The sequence below is a fragment of the Fundulus heteroclitus genome, chromosome 6 (assembly GCF_011125445.2).
Source record: "Fundulus heteroclitus isolate FHET01 chromosome 6, MU-UCD_Fhet_4.1, whole genome shotgun sequence".
NCBI classification, from domain to species: domain Eukaryota; kingdom Metazoa; phylum Chordata; class Actinopteri; order Cyprinodontiformes; family Fundulidae; genus Fundulus; species Fundulus heteroclitus.
In genome coordinates this window covers 3,982,824-4,009,829 of record NC_046366.1, presented here as the reverse complement: position 1 = coordinate 4,009,829, position 27,006 = coordinate 3,982,824, and the positions used below count along the sequence as shown (strand labels likewise).

The 27,006-nt window shown below is 40.7% G+C and overlaps 1 protein-coding gene across 1 annotated transcript; it reads left to right on the top strand.

Annotated features, from left to right (window-relative positions):
- The first annotated feature begins 603 nt into the window (after positions 1-603).
- On the top strand, positions 604-25,294 carry scinlb (scinderin like b). The gene is made up of 17 exons (XM_036137885.1): positions 604-710; positions 4,797-4,984; positions 7,298-7,452; positions 12,062-12,223; positions 13,975-14,124; positions 14,533-14,622; positions 14,934-15,066; positions 16,598-16,686; positions 16,770-16,985; positions 17,066-17,199; positions 17,283-17,373; positions 20,183-20,353; positions 20,439-20,613; positions 21,741-21,856; positions 22,017-22,094; positions 22,244-22,304; positions 24,633-25,294. Exons 2-17 carry the CDS (start codon positions 4,804-4,806, stop codon positions 24,791-24,793), a joined length of 2,163 nt encoding a protein of 720 aa, XP_035993778.1. The 5' UTR covers positions 604-710; positions 4,797-4,803; the 3' UTR covers positions 24,794-25,294.
- Positions 25,295-27,006: the final 1,712 nt, after the last annotated feature.

The window sequence follows — 27,006 nt, the reverse complement described above, 5'->3', positions numbered from 1 at the left end:
AATATGGAGGCTATATAAAAACGTGTCATTTTGTTTCCCTTTTCTACATTTTCCTTTCCACTTCACATCTATGGTCTACCTTCTGTTGGGCTCCATCCATGCAGGGTCCAACCATGGCAGGTGCCCGTCTCTAGCGGTCAGTGCAGCAACTCACAGGGCAAAACAGAGAAGAAAAACAACCATGCACTCATACATAAGGGCAATTTGGATCAACCAGCTAACCAAACATTAAAGGTTTGGAACTGTGGAGGTAGCTGGAGTACCCGGAGAGAGCCATGGCACGGGGGAAACATGCAAACGCCTTTCTAGAGTCCTCCTGTTGCCCACAACTGAAGTCGGTTTGTTAGACTACATTGAAATCCCATTAAAACACAGGGAATGTTGGGGTTGTATCGAAATGAAAAGTTTTGAGGCGCGGGGATACTTTTGACATCCTCAAAGTCTCAAAAGTCGCACAAACTGAATGGAATCTGCAGAGTTGAGCTGTGAAGCGCAGTTTGACGCATTTTGAGTGACGGCACCACCTTTACTCCTGCTGCTCCTGTGGACCAATCAGTGCGCCTTCCTCCTCCTCCTCCGCCTCCTCCTCCTCTTTAACTCTACAGTAAAACACAAAGTCGCTTCACAGACGCCCCACTCCCACATCTCCACCCTCCAGCAGCATTTCTGCCCCTCTGTCTGTCTCTGCTGTGTGATTCATCCTGAAGACTGTGAGTGAGCCCACTGGGGCGTTTTTCCTCCCTTCTTTTTTTTTATCAGCACAGTATTCCCAGCACACTAAGTGACATGCAGGCTACGTCTGGTTGCTTGTGTCATTCGGGCTTGCTGCTCGTCAGGTCGCGCTTGTGCAGGACTTACAGGGTTGCTGGGAGGTTTACCGAGATTTGCAGCTGTGGGGAAAAGCTGGTCTTGTTGGGACGACGGCAGAAGGCAGAGGGGGGGAGGACGCACCGCTGCTGGCCGTGATGAAAAGAGGAGATCTGTTATTGTTATTGTTATATCTGTTATTTGGGCATGTCTTGACATAATGTTGTTCCTATGCGTGTTGCCGTTTGCGCTAAAGGGAATTAGAGTGCAAAAAGGCTGCGTTTAAAGTGCGCAAAGTCGTGTTTTTAATGTTGTCCAATAATCAAATATAAAGAAAAAGCTTCAGAAACTGCAATCTGTTGATTTTCTTTGATTCTTAAAAAGTCTACATTTCATATTAAAACATGAAAGTAGTCTTTTTTTTTGCTGTGGAGGCAGTAAATTAAGGGAAATGGGGATGCTCTTCCCATCAGCTCTCATTACTGTGTCCCAGCAGTGTTACTCCCAGTGCATCTATTAATGTGCATTCATTTTCTGCATTCTGGAGACTTAGACTCCATTATGGCTGCACTTATTGATCAGGAGAGCTCTTACAGGAAGTCCACTTCCTCTCTGCAACTTGAGCTGGGCGACCCGCTCAGCTGAGCAAACCTCTCTGTAATAACAGTTTTTAAAGTGTTGACGTGTGTGTTTGCTGGTGCAGACAGCTTTACCTGATCAGCATGGAGCGAATAATCCAACCCTGTGGATGTGAGGGGGGAGTAAAAGTGATGTGCTGGGCTCACCACAGCTGTAATCCTGCAGCTAGAGAGATGTGTGATCTGGCACTTGTGTAATCATGGAAATGGCAGTCAGCATTATCTCCCATCTTTTATGGTACTCACACGCACGCTTCGGTTGTCATTTATTAAGAGCCAGAGATTTGGGGGGCTCCAAGCGCTCTTGAATACTTATCCAGGATAGATCTAAGAATTATGGCAGATGTAAAACAATTTAAAATGAAATACATGAATGTAATGCAAAGTGTAAAGTTTGTATAGTTTGGTAATTTAGTTTGAATAGTTTTCATGTAATTCTACATCTGTAGTTTAATCACGTCTGTTGTTTTTGCCCCCTTTTATGGCAAAGAAACCTCGAGTGATTGACGGCAAGAGCAAATGAGTAGCCAGAGAAATATCCCATCTCAACAATTTGTTCATTGCTTTCAACTTCCACAAAGCTTTAATTATGATGTCTGACATGATTGTCAGCTCAGGAGACTCATTGTTGGCTCATTGTTGGCTTACATGCAGCATTGTGTTAGACCCGGTGCTGCAGTAGTGAACCCACAAATCAAACTGTACTGGTCCCCATTCAGCCTTGAACCTGCCCGGGTGGTAAACCGAACAGCTAATTAAAAACTGATGTGAATTTAAAAGGTAAGCCATGCACACCACCCTGACTGTAAGGTGATTGCCGTGTTTATTTCAGCAGATTAGATATCTGCTAATAGCAGTATGGAGACACTGATGTGGGTTTATCTGGACTTTGAATATGCCTTATAGGCTCAAACCAAAGTAAGAATAGATACTCTGCTTTTTTTAAACACCTTTAGGTGTTTATTTATTTACACCCCCCTCCGGAAAAACTATTTATTTCAGTATAAAAAACAATGAAAAGTCCAGGTTAGGCACAGAGAAGGAAAGGTTCAGTTTAGATGTGATTGGCACACATGCAGACCAGCAATGGCTTTGTAGAGAAGCAAGAAAAGTAAGGTGCTGGCACTTTTGGAGCATTCACAAGAGGGCTGACAGAGGAGGCCAGAAGTTTACATACACTCCTCATATATGGGAATATAATAATACTTTTGGAGCTGTTAAAGATGCTCCAATTTCAACATCAAGAATCAGGCGCACAAGTTTGAACTTAACAAACACTATGTCTAATCAAAAGAGGGTCAGAATTATAAATAAAGGCTCAGTTAAATTCAAACACACCCACTTCTATTTGGATAAGAAGTTCCAGAAAAACACATGTTATTAGTTACCTTCAACAAAGTCCTGGCATAATTCTAGCTGGAAACCTCTCCTCTTATCAGAAACGGTAGAGTTAATTTAAATTTCCTGGCACAGAACCAGCTTTTAAACATGATCGTTACATTTAACTTTAGTATTAGTCTGCTTTATCTATTTCAAAAACCCATTTTGGTCTCTTTTTGGGCTCATTGTCCAGTTGGAGCTCTCAGATAACCAATGGTGGCTTTAAACATTGCTCAGTGATACAGGCAGTAACCAGAGCATCAGACAATTAAAACAGTGATAATGGTCTCCAGACACAGAGGATGCTTCTTATACACATTAAACACCTCTACCTAGACGGAATTTGACGAGGACCACATTTTGGGTTTCCATGCGCCTAGGTAACTCAGACGGCCACTGATTGCAACACGATTCCACTATAAAGTTTCTGCACCCTAGATACTGTGCATTTGCAGAATACGACCACTTTGCCCAATTCAAACCATTCATAAACATTGTCAGGTGCTGGCGATGCTTTCATGAAGTGTCTAAATGGTATCCTCTGTGTATAACCTGGTGTTTAAATGTTTCTATCAATAAATATATCAAAACATTCACTCGTATTAGTTTATTTTGAGGGATCGTTGTGTGGAATCACCTTTTCACTCCCTTTATTTCATTTGACTAACGTTTACACGTAACATTTGTATCCAAGCTCTAAATGTTGGTGCAATTATCTGCATGAGTCAGATACCCCGGCACACAAGCTTTTTTTGGCCATCTTTTTCAACCAACAGCTTCTCCAATCTATGTCTTAAAAGCTTGTTGGTTCATACCCTGTTGCTATGCCTTAGAGAAGCTCAACTCAGTAAATGACCAGTGAAATCCCCAACCAACACATATGACTCATGCAAAAATTTCCACATAAATGTCATTGTTTCCTCATAAAGCTGCAGAATCCTCAAAAGTGAGCAGGGTGTAGAGCTGATGGTGCCATTGCTGCAGGGTGACCCAGATTCCATACCTGTGTTTTCACTTCCAGCTTATGTTCAGAGAGCGTTACTAGAACACTTCTGTCTCTTTGTGGCTGAGGGAGAGATAAATGTGATTACGTCATAGTTGGCGCTAAAACACTAAAGCTGATTTTCCTGAAAAGTTACAATGATGGAATGAGATGATAGCATCAAGAGTTGAACCAGAAACAAACATGATATTACTAAGTAAATATCTCTTTGAAGACTTTTTTTGTTTGGGAAATTAGTAAGTTAAATTAGATATATGTAATGGCGAATCTTATCTGAAAGTTAAATGTTTTATTGTGTGTGACCTGTCCTGGCAACTTAATGTGGTGGGTCTGGCTGCCATACAGTGTCAGTGCAGGTTTATTCCACCAAAGGGGAGGGGGAAATGACATATTCCACCTCTTGCCCAAATGACTTTATGGAATCAATGGAACAACAGGCCATGTCTAATTTAGGCAGATATTGGACAGGCCATGTCTATTATATAGAAACAAAGATGACGAGAGACAGAAAAAAAAGAAGTGGTGGAGAGGAACAAACATTTTGAACTTATCAAAATATCTTATTTTTTCAAAAAATATTATACATATTGCAAAAATGACATTTATGCCAGTTGGCTCGTGCTTTTTGTGTATCTTAAGGCTTTAAAGCAGCAGAGGGAGGCATTCAAATGGGGTAAAACAGATCTCAGATTAAGAACTGTCAACCACAGCGGGTTCCGGTCTCTCTCTGTTGTTACCTACATACACCATCAACGAGCTTCTCAGGAAACTCGTCATCATATCGAGGTTATAAAAAAAACCCAACTTGTCAGTTTGTGGTTGTGCAGCCCCTGTATTTTTCTCTTTACCGTCCATCCTGTCACTGGGATCACAAATATCTATGTGCTGCAAATTCTTGCTAGGCTAAATGAGTTTAAACCTGTGGCTTTATCTCCCTGTGTCTCCACATTTTCTTTTCTGCCCCTCAGAGCCACCATGGTTTGCCACAAGGAGTTTCAAGACGCAGGGAAAAAGCCGGGGCTGCAGGTGTGGCGTATCGAGAACATGGACCTCAAGCCTGTTCCCAAGGCCCTGTATGGCAGCTTCTACACTGGGGATGCCTATCTGTTGCTCTTCACCACCTCAGCACCGTCCTACAACATACACATGTGGCTGGGTAAGATTACAACACACATAAATCGTTAGGTTGGTTTTTAAGATCTCTTCCAGATAAAATCACTTTTCAATTACTTTTCCCTTCCTGTGACTATATAGCGGTTTCATTACTCCACACTTTGTCACGCTACCACCGCAAACTTCAAAGTGCTTTATTACAGAAGAAAAATCATGAAAATATCATAAAATAAAACCTGTCAGACGCTGCGAGTAATTTGAAATTGGGGCAGAGGGTCACCATCGAGCAGAAAAATTAGCTTAAACTTACAGTCGCAAACATACAACTAGAAATAGTCTAGATCAAAGTTTAATTATGCGTCAGAATGGTCTAGTCAAAGTCCAGAAGATTTCTAGCTGTAGCTGCAGCTAATGGTGCCTTCTGCAGAGTACGGACTCAGAGGGGCTGAGCACAAATCCACACCACACTTAGAAATATCGAAAACCACATTTTCTTTTGTACTTCTACTTTACAGGGATGCACAGATTCATGTTGGTCTATCACATGAAATCTCAATAAAACGTATTTCATGCATTAGAATGCTTTTTAATGTGATTTGCAGACTATCTGCAGTAACATATTTAAATGGCACATCCCCCAAAGCTGATGCAATACATACAACACAACACTTACGCACATGACAAGGTGAAATAGCTAGTTCTTTTTAATTTGAAAACTCATGCTTCTTCTTAAATTGTTGAAACCTTCCTTATTTGTATGGTAAGCTGAAATAATCTAACCTCAAAGTCAGAACAGTTTGTGAAATTCCATCTGCATATTTTCTGGAGATGAGAGCAAGTCATTAGAAGTCTCAAGTCTGTAGTTTAGTCCCAAGTGAAGGCATGAAAGTCAAAAGTCGAGTTAAAGTCCTAAACTTTTAGTTTAGGGTCTTAAGGAAGCCATTTGACCAAATATGTAATTTAATTAGAAGTAATATTTTTTAGTTTTGCAAATTATTTTTAAGCTGTAATTTTTCACCAGAACAACCAGTGAGAGGAAGTGAACTTTAAAATAGCCCAAAGATCAGTACTGATGTTGCTCTTTACAGGAAATTTTAACCAAAAAGCTCAACATTCAGTAAATTTAGAAACTATTGAGAGAAATGATCTTTACTAAAAAAAGAAACAAAAATACTTCTATACAAAACAAAGGCTACTTCCATTTTAACCAACAGTACAACCCTGCTTTAACAAAATCATACAGATTCCTAAAATAACTTTTGCATTTAGTTCATTTTATTAAACATGACTATAGTGGCAGCCTGGATGCACTGACTTTGTGGTTCAGACTCTAAATACAGAGACTTACTGTGTTCATGTGGAACATGTGATTTTTCAGGCTCGATGATTAAATTAAGTAAGCAAAAAATATGTTATTAAGCTAACATTACGTTAGCTGCTTTAATATCCTTGATTCATCATTCTTTTTTAAGTTTAAATCTTGAAAGGAAGTTGGATTTTGTTGCCTCTCTACAGCCCACATGTTTTTTCTAACTCAAATGTATTTCTCTTTGACCACCTTGTAGTCTGTTCTGGCAGATGGAATTATGTTGATTTTATTTCTCTGTTTTGCTTGATTAAATTACTATGAAAATTTGCTAAAAACTGGCAACATTACAGGAAATTAATGAATCTAACTTTAATTGACTCAGATTGCATTTGCAAAATGCAAATATGAAAGCACTGAAGCATTGGAAGCAGATAATTTGTGACTTATTAATTAAACCTATATAATAAAGACATAGAACCCATTTTCTGTGGGCGACCCACCTGCTTGACATCAACAGGAGATATCAAGTCTGTTCAAGCCAAAGGTTCAAGTCCAAGTGAAGTCATGAGTCAGAGAGTCCAAGTGAAGTCTAAAGTCATTCAGTGTGTGACTGGACTCTGACTCGATTCAAATAACATGACCCGACTCCACAACAACTTAAATCCAGAGTCGTCCAGTAAATGTTTGAGCTTCAAAACAAGAACAGGGATCCGAACAGAGACCCCTGTGTCACATACAGCAGGAAAATCCCTTCAAACCACAGAAACATAAATAGAGGTTTGGAAGGAACACGGGCTCTCTGTTTCTTGCCTGTAGAGTTGCAGCCATGTGTAAGAGGCTGCAGAAACAAATAACACCCATGTGTTAGTCATGTAAAAATCACAGGTTGATAAACAAAAAATATGTTATTAGAGGATCTATGTGTGGTCAGTGTGACTAAACCAACCTAAGTGCAACGGTTTGCTCTGAAAGAAACTCATTTATTCTGCGACCTTTAGGAAATACAGAGAACTTCTGTTTCTAAGGTGAAATGTTTGCGCTCTGCAGGCAACGAGTGCTCGCAGGATGAGAGCGGAGCAGTGGCCATCTTTTCCACACAGCTGGACGACTTCCTGGGCGGTGGGCCTGTCCAGTACAGGGAGGTGCAGAACTACGAATCCAACACCTTCCTGGGATACTTTAAGTCAGGCATCAAGTACCAGGTGAGCTTCACAGGGCTGCACAGACTGATGTGGAGGGGTTAAGACCACTGTCTGTGACAGGACACATGATTTCTGGGTCAAAATACATTCGGATGCTATCCAAATAAGACAAAACTTCAGAATTGACATAAAATATAGTCATCTTTTTTAGTTTCACAATAATTATCGCTATTCAATTTTCACCCTAACCCTATTTTAATAAAAACAATAACTTTCTTTATCGTTTATCTTTTCTTTTTTTTTTGTGTATGACCTTTATCCAAAAGTTGGAATATTTCCTGTAAGGGAATAAGACAAAATCCCAAAACAGTTGATTTATGGGATAAAATTAAAAGAATAAAGATAAAAGTATAATACAAATAAGTTCAAAAAATAAATATATTTAAATTGATAAAATATATTACCAGCCTTTAACTTTACAACTGGTAAGACTACAGTGTTATGGTGGAAAGATATTCATACCCCTTGGAACTTTGCTCATTTTGTCATGTCAGGAGCATGGACTTTAATCCGTTTTATTGGGATTTTATGTGATAGACAAAACAAGATCTTTAATCTGTTATATATTATATTATTTATTAGTAATGCTACTGTGAAGTGGATAGAAAAACAATTCACTGGTTTTAAAACAAATTGCAGCTGAAAATCTGAGAGGTGTGACCATGCATCTGTTTTCAGTCCAATTTAATGTGGTTCTGTTGAATAAAAATAAGTGCTGCAAACTGCCTTCAGGAGTCACTTATTTGGTAAATCCACCTGTGTGTCATTTAATCTCAGTCTGAATCCCGCTGTTCTGCTTCTGGGCTCAGACGTCTGTTACAGAACACTGGAGAACAACCAGCATCATGAAGACAGAGGAACCCAGCAGGCCAGGGTCAGAGAGGAAGTTGGGGTTTATGCAGGGTTTGGGTCCAAGCTTTAAACATCTCATATAGCTCTGTTTAGTGCATGATTGGAAAATTTGTTCCTGGATAATAGTTTCCAATCAACAGATTGAAAAAATATTACCTAGGAACACCAATTATCTGGCCTTTATAATAGCATGGTAGGCAGAAAGGAATTAGCAATCGTGGTTAAGTTTGCCATGAGCCACGCGGAAGAAGATACTCTAGTAAGATAAAACCAATCTGATCGTCTTTTTGTCCACATGCAAAATGCTACGTGCAAAGAAAAGTTGCTGCTGTATATCACCCTCAACACACCCTCCACCAAAGAGGAACATGGTGGCGGCTGCATCATGCTGTTAGAGGCTGCAACAGACGTCAAACCAGGTTGGAGGTTCATCTTGCAGACAGAAAATAAACCTGAATACACAGCCAGAGCTACAACAGAATGGTTTAAATGAGAGGACTTTAATGTGTTGGAAAGACCCAGTCAAAGGTCACACCTAAATCCAATTTTAGAATCTGTGGCAAAGAGTAAATTTGATGTTTATAGACTCTCCCATTCAATGAGACAGAACTTGAGTTTATTTTCAGAAAAGAATAGAAACTAATTTCTTGTCTGTCAAGCTGGTAGAAACACACCAAACACCTGCAGCTGGAATTGTAACAAAAGGTGGTTCTACAGAGAGCTGACTCCAGGGGGATGAATACGGTACAAATGCATGCCGCACATTTCACATTTTTATTCAGATAGCCCTAGTTAACCATGTATCATTTTCTTCCAGTTCTCTAATATGTACTTCTCTGTGTTGTTCGATCACAATAAACCCCGATAAAGTACATAGACGTTTGTAGATGTAGTGTGAAAAAGGCCCAGTTGTATTTGTACATCTGCAAAGAACCACAGCTTGACTGGAGGTGGTAATGTATTTTTTTAATTGTGCAACATAATGCACCTTACCATACTGTGTGAATAAATGACTAAGTTGTGCACATTTAAAGCAACACCAATGTCGCTTCAGGTGACAGGCAATATTTATTGCTAGTTAATGATTGTATATCTGCTAACACAGTAGAGAACTGCAGGCTCTATGCATGTTTAGCATCAGCTGGGTGGTCTTGATTGTGTGTTACTGTGCTGATGACAGCATGAGGTTCAAAGCATGGCTGCTGTTTTAATCCCAGCATCACACAGCTGCACAGTATCAGTCAGTCTCTGTGACTGATTACAGGCAGACAACTGCATATTTTTCATGAACAAAGGAAACAACGTATGAAGGATAGTTGACCTCCACATAATCACGCTGTTTAATGATTGCTATGTCTCCTGAACTTTGCCACGGAATTGAGCTTATGATTTAGAAGTTCAGAGAACTCACCACACATCCCCCTAAGAGCTATTTCTGCGTCGGGGCGTGCCCGATCGACTTTAACCCAGGCAACCAGCTACTTTCCAAAGAGGAAATCTGAAACACGAAGCTAAGCCACTTTTGCCAGCCATGTGTTTCTCATTTCCACACAAACACAGAAAGATCCCCCCCCCCCCCCGCCCACACAGACACCAAGCCTGGCTTTAGCTGAATATAATTAGCTCCATTTCTTGTTTGCTCCTTTAGCTGGAGGTTAGAAACTCTGCGCTGCACATGTTGGTCCACACGCACATTCCCAGAAACAGCACCAAACTTAATCAACTTTTCCAGGTTTGGAAGCTCCATTGTAATAAAAGCTACGGGCGGCCTTGTTACCACGGAAACCTTTAAAGGCCATGCAGCATAAAGAACAGCATAAACCTGGTGTCCATTTTGAGGTCTAAATAGCTAATTTTTGTGCTCCATCTCTGGCTGAAGGGCTGATTTCACTGAACAAATCATAAAGTAGATGGTTCCCCTTCATTATTGTTCTTAGGAGACGACAGCTTTAGTTTCCATCAAAGCAGTCGCGATATACCCCTCTCCACAACATCCCATCAGGAGCTCATTTGGAGGAGCTCCTTTACACGTTTTGTAAAAACTTGTTTTGTTTAATGACTTCACCCAGGGCAGCACATGCAGTACAATCATGACCCAGGATTGTGATACAGATATTAATACAGATATGAATCCCTGATGATGTCGCTGGAACCTCCAACAATCCTGTGAAAATAAAAGTAACTACAGAATTCTTTAAAGGTATACTACACGTTTTTTAGTTGGTCAAAAGTGCTGAGAGCTTCTAATCAGTAAGCCATGACTTCTCTGGAGTATGAATATGATGAAGGCCCATTAATTTATCCTCTGATCACAAGGCTGGAAAAGGATCCATCTGTTGCCTCTCCTCACACAGTGAGCAGGATAATAAGGGAGGTAAAAAAAAAATGTCCAAAGTTGTCAGAGAACTGCAGTACAGAGTGGCACCTTGGAGTCATCAACAAACATTAGAAACAATGAAACATTCCTGGAAATCGCCCCAGTTAAGCAACATGCTTGAACAACTTTTGTTGGTCTCCAGTTAATTTACTATTCTCTATTGGTCAGTTATAAATGAGATTGCATTGTTTTCTGGAACAGTCATCATTTCTGATTGTCTCACAGACAATCAGAAATGCTAGTTTGCAACCTGTACTTCCTGTTTATTACAGCCATGCATAACGTCAACATCTGATAAAATTAACACTTTGCACAGCCTGGTTAATTCGTTCCAAACCAGTAGGTCGAAAAATGTTTTAATTCACATTTTCTTTTTGCAACTTTTTAAAAGTTCGCTCAAAATCCACATGACAATTGGATGTAAGCTGGCTATTATTAGCGTTGAAATCTTCAAGTCTTGAAGAAAACTAACTACTGTAGCAAGCCATAAAAATGAGCTTATAGGAAGACATATGTATGTTTTATTTACTCAGCAAAGAGCTGTTTAGAGCAGGTAGGCTTATTAACTAGAATGCAGAACAAACACAGGGTGTCACTAAACACAACAGACCCTTCACTCATGATGCAGAGCTGTCTCTGTCTAACTTCAGCACCTCTACATCATAAACAGATAGAGAAAAGAATAACAGGTTAAACTAAAAAATAGTGAACAAATGAACAGTCCCATCCAAGCCTAATAACACCACAGTGTCTCTCCAGAGCTCACCTTTAGTGGCTACACCACGTTATGGTGGCAACATTTTTTGAAGAGAAGTATTTGAGCTTACAATAAAAGCTGAAATGTCTTTGTATGAGCTGCAACACTGCTGTCTACTAGCTTTTAAAGTAAGGCTACTAACTGCTAAGTACATTCATGATTTAATGCTGTAAAATAAGACGATTCAAAAGGTAACAGGTCAATGCAGTACTTTTTTTTTTTTTGCAGAATGACTTTAATTGCTGGATGTCCAGCCCTGAGTTGATGGCCTTCAGTAACTGTAGCGATTTAGTTGAATAGCCCTGATTTAGAGAGGAATAGCCAGGGAACCCTCTCTCTGTATGCTCCAACCATGTCAAATGTTAAATGTGAAATGTTAAAGCACTTTGAAAGGGTTGATATGGCTAGGAAAGCGGTATAGAAACTCAGTCCATTTACCATTTATTTCTTTAATAAAACAAACGCCCTCAGAGGTTGGAGTTTTCTGTCTGTACTGTGCTTGTAACGGAAACCATACATCAAATGTGAAAAGGTTCTCCTTTTCACCTCGAAGTACATATTTCCAGAAATGTTTGATATTTTAGGAATATTTTCCATTGTTCATTTGTCACTTTCTTTTGCAGAAAGGTGGTGTGGCGTCAGGTTTCAAGCACGTGGTGACCAATGATATGAGCGTGAAGCGCCTGCTTCACGTAAAGGGTCGCAGAGCCATTAGAGCAACCGAGGTGGACATGTCCTGGTCCAGCTTCAATAAGGGAGACTGCTTCATCATTGACCTAGGAAAGGTGAGATTTTCCTTTTTGACCTGTAGATGTCCAGTCAAATGTATTGTACAAGCCCTGTGAGACAGACAGCTCTGCTTTTCATCTCCTCTCCTCCTAACAAGCAGCTTAGTACTAAGTCAAGTAGCTGAATCAGCCAAGTCATGCCTAAAAGACGAGTTTATGGAAAAAGGTATGAATTCTAATTATGTCCATGTACCACCTTACAGACAGAGAAAAGGGCTAAATGTCAAAGGTTCAGGTACAAAGGAAGGTCATTGTAGCTGAAACAGGAAGAAAAAGCCAGAAAACTCACCATTGTGATAAGGAGCACAAGTTTAAATACTGAGGTAGGCACAGACTGACAGCACCCAGGTAGTTAGTTGAACTCTAAACAGGTGAATGTATGGAGAATATCTAGACAACATCCAGTACGCGGACCCCGGGTACTAGAGTTTGAAATTGTACACCTTTTGAAACTAAACATTTTAAAATCATAGTTAAAAAAGTCTCCTCTGATTAGAGCGTCTCCTTCCACTAGTTTGCTGTGTGCCCTATGTGCCTTGAGGGAAACCGCGCACAGGACTTGTTCTGGACTTCTTTCCACATTGGTTTTCTTCTTGCCATTCTTCCATGAAGCTCAGATTTGTGGGCTACATGAGTAGCAGTTGTGTCATCAGATTCTCCCTCCTGAGCCGTGGATATCCTTCCATTCACAGTCATGTACTACTTTGTGTTTTGCTAGCAAATGACATAAAATCCTAATAAGGTAATATTTACTTTTGCAAGGCACTGTGTCGATATAAACAAATCTGCACAGGCGGCCGTGGCTTGTTACTCCAGACCTCTGTTGACCCCTACATCAAAAATGATACCACAGTTCACATGTCTACCCTTGGATGGATCTTACTGAGTTGTCCTTCCAAACAGATTGGGGTTTAAAGAAGTTTCCCCAAGTCCCTTTTTGAATAACTGCACATGCGCAAGACCGGTTTACCTTGCTCTTCCGCTAACCTGGGGAATTGCGTCTTAAAAATATCCCAAATCCACTCGTGTCTTATTACTTTCTAATGAGTCCTTCCTCTTCTCCTCATAAACATGAACGCGGTTCGCTTCATGCGACTCTCAGTCATGGTAAAAGTATACGGTGAGAGCAGCGGAGCTACAACGAACGGCTAACCACTGAGCTAACCGCTAACCTAGCCAGATACATTAACACTAGAATAGGGTGACCAGATGTCCCTGTTGTCTGGGGACAGTCCTCATTTTGGATGACCTGTCCCCGGCAGAAGATGTCCCTGGAAATCCCCGATTTCAGTGTATCATGATGGAGTGAAAAAAGTTTAGCGCAACAAGGGGTATTTACCTGGTCCTGCCACTGTCCCGACTTAGTAGAAGAACTGAGCCGAACACACCTTCCCCGCCCTGTCGGTGTTGCAGATCAGGCAAAACAAACCAACCCCCAGGTATGAATTCTGGGACTACCTATAGATATGGCCATACCCCCTGAACCTGAGGGACAGAGGGGAATGAAAGCAGGAACAATACTCCATCATATCCACACCATTCGGACAGAGAGGCTTGGATTGGTTAGAGTTTTTACAGGCCTGCAGCTCCCACAGAAAACGATTTTTAACCTCCTTTTTGTGAATACATAATGTATTTACTACTTTCAGGGTGGAAGGACCATTTTAACCAGTATTACAAAAATTGTTTCTGAACAGGATTACCAACTACAGCTTTTAATGTCCTTTTTCTTTTTTCCCCTCTTGCAGGATGTGTATCAGTGGTGTGGCAGTGAGTGTAACCGTTTTGAGCGGCTCAAGGCCTCCCAGGTGGCCATTGACATCAGAGATAATGAGAGAAATGGCCGAGCCAAGGTGCACATGGTGGAGGAGGGGGGCGAGCCTTCCGACATCCTAGAGGTGAAACATGCTCACATTCCTGTTTTTTTTTTTTCCTTTCTCTTGATGAACTAAATCAAACTTAAGCCTCAGAATCGTTCTGTGTAATTAATGGTAATCAGCGTGGGAACGGATCAACACAAAGAAGCTCTTTGTCTATGTGCCAATTCTGTACCATGGTGACATTGTAAATACTCCTTTTACATGGAAGAGGCCTGAACCCTATGAGGCCCAATAAACATTTACCCCTGTCCTCAGGACCTGAGGGTTAGATTGTGTTAGATTTATCTTTTTTTGTAATTATTTTTGATCTGACTGAGGTTTATGGGACAGCAGCCTCGTTAAAGCAACTGGCTTCCATGCTGCTGGTTTTGTGTCTGATCTAAATGTGACAAAAACAGCAATTTACTCTTCAGCTTGTTTGTGCAGGCTCTTGGACCCAAACCCGCCATTGCTCCCAGCACTCCGGATGATGACCAGGTGGACTCCTCCAACAGGAAGAAGGGGTCCCTCTACATGGTAAAGAAACAGTCAGTTGGATTAAAACATCTGTAGCTCTGATCCTGTTCAGGCCAGGAGTTTTTTTTTTTTTTTTGCTGAACCAGGAATAAAATTTTATCCTGATATTTGTGAGACAGGTGTCCATTGTGTCTGTGGAACTGATCTGAAGTTTAAGAACTGAATGGATCGTACAACAAAGCTGTTTTATTGTGATGTTTTACTCTACCAAAGTCTAAAAACAACAAATGAAAGAAGTGTGTTCCCAATTGATTTGATGGAACATCCTTATTTACTGCACTTTGACCTGATCGTGTGTTTTCGCCCTTCAGATCTCAGATGCTTCCGGTTCCATGAAGGTGACGGCTGTGGCTCAGTCCAGTCCTTTCAAACAGGCAATGTTGTCCCCAGAGGAGTGCTACATCCTGGACAATGGGGTGGACAGGAACATCTTTGTTTGGAAAGGTACCAACAGTCTTTATAATGTAGCACAAGCTTATTAAAATGACACTCATGGGTTTAAATCCACACGCCATTGATTAGATTAGATTAGATTCAACATTGGGAAAAAATGTCTCATTCATTTTGGACTCTCGTGATTGATTTGAACTGTTCAATGCAACATGCATCTTTAAAGAGCCCCTTGTAGAAAAATACAAGTGTAGACAAGATAAAAATGTATTTACAAATTCTCTAATTCACTTAAGGTCACAATTATACATACATGATGTAGTCCTTGCACAGATCCCCAGTAATAATTGAAAGAAATATCCATAGGAAAGTTGCAGAGAAACCAGTCAGCTCCATAATGCTGGTTAGATATTTGACTGCTCCTCCTATCAGAAATGGCACAGCTTATTTTAACTGCTTGATTTCCTGGCACAGGCTCAACAATTAAGTGCCATTTGCTGATTTCTAATGCGTCTTAGGTTAGGAACATTCCAGACGTTTAAAGTCAGCCTGCTTCATCCATTTCAAAACCAGTTTCTATGCACGTTTGAGATCATCATCCTGTGAGGACCCCAAACTGTGTCTATTTACACCATCTTGTTGTTAGTTGTAAATGAGGAAATAATCCTACATCTTCATTATTATTTTTGTCATTTTTATCATTGTACCTGTACCACTTGCAGTGAAACAGACCCTTAGAATGACACCCCCGACATCCTGCCTGATAGTGCAGTGTACCTAGGGTTGAAAGCCCCACCCTGAATCCCCCAAACATGCTTGCCTCTGTGACTAGATAGCTCAAATTTAGTCTCGACTGACCATTGAACCGTTCTCCAGAAGACATTTGGTCTGTCCCTGTTCATACTCGAATGTGGCCATTTTTAGGCCAGGTCTTCTTTCTTGTTTTAAACCTTCCCCGTGATGTAGGTGTTTCCTGGTTGATACAGAACAACTTTCTAACATAAGTTGCTGACAGATTGGGTTAGAAGGTTGGAACCTGGACACCATTGGGTGATCCACCATGGCAATGATCCCAGACACACATCTCAACTAGTTTTTGGGATGGATAGAGCAGGCTAACATTAGGATTCCTGAATGATGTTCCCAAAATTCAACCTCCATCCAATAGAAAACGTACAAACTATGCTTCCCTGCTTGGATAAGAACTCAACCAGTTGAACTAAGCTTGACCATCTATGATAAGAAGAGTGGTCAAATATCTAATGCCAGTGATGGCAGGAACCTGTTGACATGGCTACAAAGTTTCTTATGGAGGTGCAGCTAGCTATCCAAATATTAGTATTGGTGTATGTAAGAGGGTATCTATATTTTAGACAATTAGGATGAATGTTGTATAATACTCCAACAGTTCAAATGTGACATTAAAAGCCCCAAATTACAATGATGGGTGTATGTAAAGTTCTAGCATCAAAAGTCTAAATTTTAATACTTTTTGCTCCCTTTTGTTTTTCTAATGAACATTTGATTAGTTTATAGTTGCAATATACAGTATAAACATATTGATTTCTCTTTTTAACCACAACAGGTCCCAAGGCAAATGTTTCTGAACGTAAAGCAGCCATGTCTGCAGGGCAGCAGTTCATCAAAGACAAGGGGTACAGCAATAAGACCCAGGTAATGTCCCCGCATGCTTACTACCTCAAAACTTCCCGCGTAGTCTGCTAAAGGTAAAGCTAACAGCCGAGTTTCACTTGCAGATCCAGGTCCTTCCTGCAGGAGCGGAAACCACCTTGTTCAAGCAGTTCTTTAGCGACTGGAGGGACAAGGATGAGACGACAGGGCCCGGTAAGGCCTACACCATCGGCCGTATCGCCAAAGTGGAGCAGGTCCCCTTCGATGCCTCCTCTCTGCACTCAAACACAACCATGGCTGCCCAGCATGGCATGGTCGATGACGGCAAAGGCAAGGTCCAGGTAGGAGTGTGTTTCTAAGACACCCTGCAAAGAGAGTCAGAGTTAGAGTCTGTGTGAAAAGACTATTCTTTGGCTATCAGATCTGGCGTGTCGAGGGCGGGGATAGGGTCCTGGTGGATCCGTCGACCCACGGTCACTTCTACGGTGGAGACTGTTACCTCATCCTCTACAGCTACAGACAGGGATGCAGGGAGCAACATATCATCTACACCTGGTGAGGAAACAAAGAGGAGAACACGTTGGAGATGTTTGAGGCACAGGGAAGAGAGTTGCTCAGACTGTGTGCTCCTCTGTCAGGCAGGGGTTGAAGTGCACGCAGGACGAGCTGGCAGCTTCAGCGTTCCTCACTGTGAAGCTGGATGACTCAATGGGAGGATCCCCGGTTCAGGTTGGAACATGAAACACACACACACGCTTCTCTGTTGTGTAGCCAAAACGAAACCAACTGGCATGTAGTTTATACAAATTGTAGAGTTTTCACTAATAAGTCTAATGAAATGTATCCATCCATCCATCCATTTTCCATCTTGTATGTGGCAACCACATTCCTTCTGAGAGAAAGAGATGCAATTCGACCTTGTGAAAATTTCATGTCATTGCAGCATTATTATAAACTGAGCAGTACACATTAGAGAAATCCATCCATTACCTATGCACACTTATCCCTCATGGGCTCTCGAGGGGTTGCTGGTCCCTATCTCCAGTATTCAATGGGCGAGAGGCGGAGTACACCCTGGACAGGTCGCCAGTCTTAATGAAATGTATATTTTTCATAAAGTTTTAGTTTTTGAAAGCATTGAGTTACTTTATTCTGATATTGAATGAGCTTGGAATAAGATTTTAAAACTCTCAGTGGACATGATATATGAAATTTGCTTAATTCGTTTTGATAACCCAAACAAAACAGCTATTGATGATATCCAGCAGAGGGCAGTGTTTCTTTAATTTTGTTCTCACTATATTTTCACTGCTGCCCCACAGAATATTCAAGCTTCCTCAGACTTCACCACCTGCTGGTGGAAACAAGCTGAGCCAAATGTATGCTAAAATAAACCTAGGCTACTGAGTTTGTGTGTTCCAGGCTATTGCAATAGATTATTGCTTACATGTAATAGAGTAATCCTTTAACAACAATGCAGCCATGGCAGGAAGTCCATGGACAGTGAATTACAGGCATGGGGGGAAAGGTTTTAAATAAGGAAATTACTGAGTCTCCCAGATTCTGTGTTTTGGATTGTTTTATGTGTTTCCAATGATTTTATTATCAAATGCATTCATTTTTGGAGAAGAATATTTCTCAATATTTACAGAGTCAATTGATATCAGCTTCTGGACCAAGTCCTGATTGATTCTGTCATATTTTGTGTCTTCTTAGTCCTTGCAGTTGAAGTTTGTTGGAGTCTGGTCCTCTGCTTGTTTTTTCAGAAACTGGAGAGTTTCCAGGGCAAAGATTAAAAATGTTAACTTCATTATAACTTTTGCCTTGTGACATGGTGCACCGGTTTGGAAAACCCACAGAGGAGGGAGACGTTTTAATTGCAGCACTCATTTAGGGCTGAGTTTTTAGCCGAATTGTGACAAAGTCTGCTTATTTTGAGGAGAAGCAACCATGATGACAGAACTTGTAGTAGTCTTAGCTTTTCTTCTCTGGTCCAATGATTTGTCAGAGGTCTGAAATCGTGCAAAATATCAATCAAATTAACAAGTCTGCTGTCCATTCCTGTACTTCCTGTTTAATTTTACTTGGTCATCATGGACAGAATCGTTGCCCGAAAATATTTGCCTCGTCAGACGCTTACACCAACCTCCTAACAGGCTTGAGCAAGCTCTGCGCTGGTGGCAACAAAATGCTATGGCACACGCCTGTGAATCTGTTGCACTGTCCTCAGTCCTGGCGGGGGACTTTTTAATGTCCCATATCTTCTACACCATAACTTCTAAATTTTCTTCATCTTCTTAAGATGGATGTATGAAGATGAACTTTTTGTATTGGTTGCTTTTATTTGTAAAGCTCAGGAAAGAAGACAGCAAGTGTGGTATCCTGCAGTGATATTTACGTGGGGCTTGTGATATGGCCATCCTGTTTTGTTTTGTATGTGGACTGTCTTATGAGCCCTGCAGGCTGGGCACATAGTTGACATAATTGAATATATACAGGACTGTCTCAGAAAATTAGAATATTGTGATAAAGTTCTTTATTTTCTGTAATGCAATTAAAAAACATGAAATGTCATACATTCTGGATTCATTACAAATCAACTGAAATATCGCAAGCCTTTTATTGTTTTAATATCGCTGATTATGGCTTACAGCTTAAGAAACTCAAATATCCTATCTCAAAATATTAGAATATCGTGAAAAAGTATACTAGTAGGCTATTCAACTAATCACTTGAATCGTCTAATTAACTCGAAACACTGCAGGGTTTCCTGAGCCTTGAAAAACACTCAGCTTGGTTCAGTAAACTAAATCACAAGTATGGTAGTGGTTAAGAGACGACATAAGATTCTCACAGTAACTGGTGTACTGACCATGGCATTACTGTCCTTGATTGGCCTGCCAATTCCCCTGACCTGAACCCCATAGAGAATTTGTGGGGTATTGTGAAGAAGAAGCTGAAAGACACCAGAGCCAACAATGCAAATGAGCTAAAGGCCGCTATTGAAGCATCCTGGGCATCCATAACACCTCAGCAATGCCACAGGCTGATTGCCTCCATGCCACGCCGCATTGATGCAGTAATCTGTGCAAAAGGATTCCCAACCAAGTACTGAGTGCATTCATGGACATTTTCAAATGCTTGATTTTGTTTTGCTGTTATAATTTTTTTTTTACTTGGTTTGGGGAAATATTCTAATATTTTGAGATAGGATTTTTGAGTTTTCTTCAGCTGTACGCCATAATCAGCGATATTAAAACAATAAAAGGCTTGCGATATTTCAGTTGATTTGTAATGAATCCAGAATGTATGACATTTCATGTTTTTTAATTGCATTAGACATAACTATTGTTAACAGGGGAAGACAATGAACCATTGTTCTAAAACACAACTCCTTTATGTGTTTTTGTAATAACTTTCTGTTAACCCAGTTTGGTTTTCTATCATTTCTAAAACCGAAAACCCAGCTGTGATAATTGGAGACACAGATGCCCTCTCTCTTGGATTCAATAAATGACTTTGTGCCACTGGTCTGCAGGTGAGAGTGACTCAGAGTCAGGAGCCTCCCCACCTGATGAGCATCTTCCAGGGTAAACCCATGATCATCCACAGCGGAGGAACGTCTCGTAAAAGCGGACAGTCACAGCCTAGCAGCACCCGTCTCTTCCACATCCGCCAGAGCTCTTCCGGCGCCACGCGTGCCGTGGAGGTGAGTTGGTTATGCAGGAATATGGATTTCGTTGAGTGCACACGTGGTGTAGCTTGTTCTAAGTTTTCTTAACCTGCACCATCAGGTTGAGCCCTCGGCGTCCAACCTGAACACCAATGACGTGTTTGTGCTGAAATCCCCAAAAGGCCTGTTTGTGTGGCGAGGCGTGGGAGCCAGCGAGGAGGAGATGAACGCAGCCAAGCATGTTGTGGGCTTTTTGGGGGGCAGTCCCAACAACGTGTCAGAGGGCAAGGAGCCAGGTGGGTCTCTAAATCTGCATGTAGAGAACGAAGGGAAGAATTAAAATACAGTTTACTATCAGTTGTGGTCCTCTGCATGCCTAAGAGTTAGGCTTAGTTGAAAAACTTGTCAAGAGACACTTGTTGTACGAATGATGGAGAGCTTCATTGAAACAGAACTTGTGGGAGCAGTCGCTCCATTGTCCCGGCACCTATGGTCATGTTCATTCATTCATAGGGTATTTAGTGATATTGTACAGAGAAAAAGAACAAAAAAAAAAACAAGTAAAAAGCCTACCTAAAAGCCAAAAATAAAGCTAGGACATGGCTGTCATGTTTAAAATCTGGTTTTAATTAGATTTGATACAGGCGATCCATCTAGTCTAAGCAATGAGGCTGGGTTTCAATCCCTGTATGTAAAAAGGCAGGCATGGGCCGGAGTGCCAACCGTCAGAAGTGTAACTGGAAAACTTCTAAAGGGAGCCACTGATTGTCTTTGTGTGGCGCACCAAAACCAAAACTCAGGACAGGATTTCTTAGTTTTGCTGGGAGGTGAGGGATAGGGCAAGGAGTGACTTAAGGATTTGAAAGGAGCAAAAGGAAGATAAGGAAAATGACATAGGCACAACTAAAGAAATAAAATGTTGTAACACATGCTTGTCCTCTTTTTCAGAAAGGTATTAAATAAATGAAGACTATTTGCCCAGGGCAGCATATTGATGGGGTGGCTACTAACAATATAATTATGAGTATTTATAAAGTAATGACAGAATGAGGAATAACAGTCATTTGATGTACTGAGAAACCAACCTAATTAGACCAAAGAGTTTCCACTTGTGGTCTTCATCAGTGTCAAGTCAAGCTTGAAGGCAAGAAGGTAGCAACCATTCTGTGATTGTACCTCTTGCAGAAGCTTAGGTCCTTCACTGTTTGCCGCGAGACGCTGTAGACTTCCTGGAAGTCTGTTAGGTATTGTGTGATCTCTTCTGCTGTCATCTCCTGGGGTAGCAACACTAGCGCCAGTGACTTGAAATGGCACAAGAAACTACCTTTGGAGATGATTGTGCACAAGAGGATTGTGCACAAGAGGATATCTGATGGAGAAAATGATCATTAGCTGATGTCTGTTACGTTCTCTTCCTTCCCAGCTGATTTCTGGTCTGCTCTGGGCGGCAAAAAAGAGTACCAGACCTCAAAGAGCCTGCAGAGCACAGCCAGACCCCCTCGTCTGTTCGGTTGTTCCAACAAAACCGGGAGACTCGTTGTAAGTTGGAAGTGAAGTGATGACAGCAGAATTTCTTTGTTTTAATCCACATATGTTAAATATCAGTCAAATATATTGTATTACCGAGTTATAATGCATTAGTAAAATGCTGCATAGCTGCATGCTGTCAGTCTGAGCATTCATTGCTACTGGCACTCAGGTGGAAGAGGTACCAGGAGACTTCACGCAGTCAGACCTGGCCACTGATGACGTCATGATCCTGGATGCCTGGGATCAGGCAAGATGAGCTTTTCTTCACACCTGAACTGTCATTTTAGCACTTATAGCTCTCCAGACTGTGCAGTCACAGCTTTGATTTGAGCATCAAACTTGGCCGTAGGCTGTCAGAATGAGTTGTTGCTAAATGTGTCTCTTTCCTCCCTGCAGCTCTTCCTTTGGGTTGGCAATGAGGCTAATGCGGAGGAAAGAAACGGAGCTCCCAAAATAGGTTGGTTACATTAGAGCTGTAAAGACGGAAACAAACCCGGAGGGGATTGTCTTGTTAGGTGTTTTGACTTTAAAAATGGGTTTGAGTTCTCATAAATTTACATTAAATGTCCAAGAAGTGTGAAGAAAAAAGGCGCTTTTAACATTGCCAGAATTTTAAGTGCAGTGATTTTATCAGGTTTTTGTTTAATGTAAACTAAAATATGCAGAGGTGGCTGTGAGAGGTGCTGATTCCACATCCACTACACCTTAGATGGGGTTGCTGAGCTAACAGGTTCCTCTCCATAGCTCCTCATGGTAACGTCCAAGATATTCCCTGGATAGAACGAATAATTAGGCTTTTTTTTATTTGTCTTGGAAGTTAGCTCAGAGCTGAAGATGTTTTCACACTCAAGTTGAGCGCATCCTAGTTCCAAGTTAGAACACTATGAGATTTGTCTGTCCGCTTTGAAATAAAGGCCACTTGGCCTGAAAAAGGAATACACAATGGGATTCACCTCTTGTTTTTAGCACCAACTATTTTTAGCAAGACCAGCCAATAAGGTACTTCTCTTCGTCTTGAAACAGGTTTTCAAATACATATTCTATAGGAATATGTGTCTAACTGGTTTACTGAGATACAAATTGTTCAGCAACCTTCACTAAATCCTGTCAGCCATCTTGGATACCTAATGTGAATACCAAACTGAGGTTTCCCCTTTTGGCTCTCTTTTTACCCGGAACATGCCGTTTCCAAGTTCCCAGTCAGAAAACCTACAAAAACTCCCCCTGAAGTCAGAATCCAGTACTGTGTATGTGCAGGTAGAATATGCTGATTTAAAGGATTTATTACCTCAGTTTGTATCTCTTTAAAAAAGTGGAACACATGGCGCTGTAAAATATTATTAATAAGCATGTGAACATTCTCAGTATATTCTGATGATGATTAGCCTGGTCCCACAAATCCTTTTATTCTGATCTCAAAACAATAAAAAAAAAGAAAAAAAAAGAAAAAAGAAAATGGCACGTAGTAGCAAAAATGTGAAAGCTGTGATTTTGTGAACCACTGTGTCCTGCAAATGTGACATGATGTGCAAATATTTTAGTGCCTGTTTCCTATAAAAGCATTGAAACTTGAGTACAAATAGATATAAATGTCATAAATTAACTCCTAAATGAGACCTGTTCTTAGTATTAAGGCCACGCTATGAACTGAGGGTCTGTAGACCCTCAGTTCATAGTTCGGTCATACAACTTTACTTTATACCTTACAACCTCATTTTGGCATCTTTATTTATCATTTATTATTTATCTTCAATCCAGTTTACCTTAGGTGGACCAGAGCAAAGAAAAAAACACAGACGTCCACCATCTTTAAACAACTCCCGTGACATGACCATCACACCTGTATACATGAGCTGTTTTAGGAACTTTTAAACCATTGTCACAATTCAGATGCAAGTTTAATTACAAAGAAGCAGATTATTATTTACACATGAAATCTGAGTAGAAGGTAGTGTACCACCAATTATCTTCTCGTGGGAATCATTCTGAGAAAGGAACATGTAAAGTGGTTCTGGTCAAAGTATCTACAACCGGGGTCACCAACATGGTGCCTGGAGGCACCAGGTAGCCCCCAAGGACCACATGTGGTGCCCTCAAGCCTGTTTAAGAAATAGCAAGACCCTCAAATGAGCTTTAAATGCTATTTTATTCAGTTGTTGTTCTTCCTTTTTAATAAATAGATTTTAAAGCATTAAAACATGTTTTTATTACATGAAGTTAAGGTGAACTCTGACTCTTTAGTTCAAAGGTCAGTACTGGTAGCCCTTCGTATGACACAGTACCAATGAAGTAGCTCTCCGTTTCAAAAAGGTTGGTGATCTCTACTCTACAAAATACAAATGTTGAGGCAGTGTAAAGACCAATAAAATAGTGTTCATCTAAACCAGCATTGATTCAAGATCACTAAGTTACTCTGCCCAGAAATGCTTTATATGTTCCGTTCTACGTGTTTCAACTAGGCAGATCATTGGTGGTGTGCAGTACCTCATGCTACCTCCATTTCCTGTATAATAATCGGCACTATTTGTGTAATTGTCCTTCTTAGAATATCTATTAGCTAAGCTGATTTTAGCTGTTATTAGTAACAGCTAAGCTGATTTAAGCTGAATAAAGACCCCAGCAGAGTTATCTACTGCTAGTAGAATATTATTAGCTCATATCTTTTTCACAGAAGCTCAATTCAGGATCCTTAACTATCCCTTAATGTTCCCTATATTAAAAGTATATTGTGTGCAGAGTGTTGCTTTAAAACTGTCTCTTTCTCTTTTCACTTCTTGTCACACAGCCAAAGAATACGTGGACTCAGATCCATCTGGTCGCAGAGGACTGCCCATCACCACCATCAAACAGGGGGCAGAACCTCCTACTTTCACTGGCTGGTTCCAAGCTTGGGATCCCAAGATGTGGGACAAGGATCCGCTGGACAGAATCCGGGCCCGTTTCTGAACACAAAGCCTCCAGCCTTATCTTTTGCACTCTGGCTCTTTACCTATCAGCGCTTCATGTTGCAGTTTAATTCCTGCTTAATTCAAATACCTAAGTGCCAATCGCAATGTTACTACAGTTATCAGGTTGAATGGTGTCGCCATGGTTCCTTCATCTTTCAATAATACCTACAAAGAACCTCAGGTAACTAGAAAAGCAAAAAGCAAAGAAAAAAAACAGCAAGTTTGCCACGTTTCTATCTCATAGCCCTGCATATGTCAATCGATAAACTAGTACAGTTAAAGCCAACTCCATCACCCCTCGTTTGTGTCCCGTTTAGTACAAGAAGGATGTACAGAACATATTCCAGAAGTTACATCCTACACTTTCTTGTTAAATTTCCTGGTTGTGAATTTGTGGACGTGTAACATTAGTAAATGGTAACTCTGTCTATTCCCTTTTAAACAACCCTGATATGTTCTTGTGAATTGCTTTTAAATAAAACTTTGTAGTTTCAACCTTTGACTTTGTGAACAAAGATGTGTGAAATTTAAATGCCTATCATACCACAGGTAGTGGACTCTGCCCCCCCACCAACCCCCGTCACTGTAAAATCGTCTCTTGCAACATCTGTCAAAGGAAGACAACAGGGAAGCACTTATCAAAAATGCCCAGGCAACCATATTACTTCTGAAAAAAAGAGATGCAATTTGACCCCGTAAAAATTTCATGTCATTGCAGCATTATTATAAACTGAGCAGTAAACATTAGAGAAATCCATCCATTATCTATGCACACTTATCCCTCATGGGGTCACAAGGGGTGCTGGTGCCTATCCCCAGCTGTCAGGGTACACCCTAGACAGGTTGCCAGTCTATCACAGGGCAACATAGAGACAGACAGGACAAACAACCATTCACACAATTCACCTAAGGAGAATTTAGAGAGGCCAAGACTGTGGGAGGAAGCCAGAGTACCCAGAGAGAACCCACACATTCACAGGGATAACATGCAAACATGCAGAAAGACCCAGGGTTGGAGTTGAACCCAGGACCTTCTTACTGTAAGGCAACAATACTACCCACTGCACCACCCCATTAGAGAAGTATCCAATGTAAAAAAAAAAAAAAGAAGATTATAGGATTACACTGAGCCTGGTTCTGCTGGAAGTTTTTTCTCCACTGTTGCTTCATGCATGCTCAGTATGAGGGATTGCTACAAAGCCATGGACAATGCAGACGACTCTCCCTGTGGCTCTACGCTCTTTCAGGAGGAGTAAATGCTGCTTGTCAAGACTTGATGAAATCTGCTGGGTTTCCTTTGATAGGAAACTTTTTGACCAATCAGTATAATTTGATTGAATTTGACTTCGCAAAGTGCCGTGAGATGACAAGTATGATGAATTAGCTCTACATAAATAAAATTTAAATGAATACAGTACCTGCTTTATGAGGGATGAGCATCTTTATAGATAAACGTGCAAAGAATCGCCTACAAAATAAGATTTTTGGGATGTACTTAGTTTTTTTAAATATATTTTTCATGTCAGCTTCATCTTTGTTTAATACAATGGCTTACAAAAGGATTCATGTTTTCATGGTATAGCCACAAACGTTTGGGCGTTTGATTTATATGGTAAGTATTAGATTAACACACAGTGGAGCACAATTGTGAAGCAGAATGAAAAACACACATGATTCTAATTTATATGAACAAAAATCTGAAATGTTTTTCTGTGTGTTTGTATTCAGCCTCCCTGAGGCACGCCTTCATGGTTAGGGTCACCTGTTGCTGCAGGTAAAGCTGCATGTCATTCAGGGTATGTCACACATCTAGAGGGAAATTTCAGCCAATTCCTCTTTGCAAAATAGTGCAAGCTCAGTCCGATTTAATAGATAATGTGCATAAGAATCTATTTTTAAGTATCGTCACAGGACTTTGACTAAGCCTTTCTAATACATACATCTCATGTAATTCATGTTTGTTTGAGAAGAGGTGCATTGAAAAGTTGCACGATAATAGCTCTGGAGGGCTAAGGTTGCCTGTTCTAAGCCCTTATATTGCACATATGACTAGGTTTCAGCTGGTCCTGCTGGAAGATGAATCTCCAAGTTAGTCTGGTAACAATTTCATTCACCTGAGCTGGGGAACTCTGCAGCTCTTCCAAAGTTACCAAGGGCCCCTTGGCTGCTTCTCTGATTAAAGTTCTTCTTTTTTAGCCTGTCAGTTTAGGC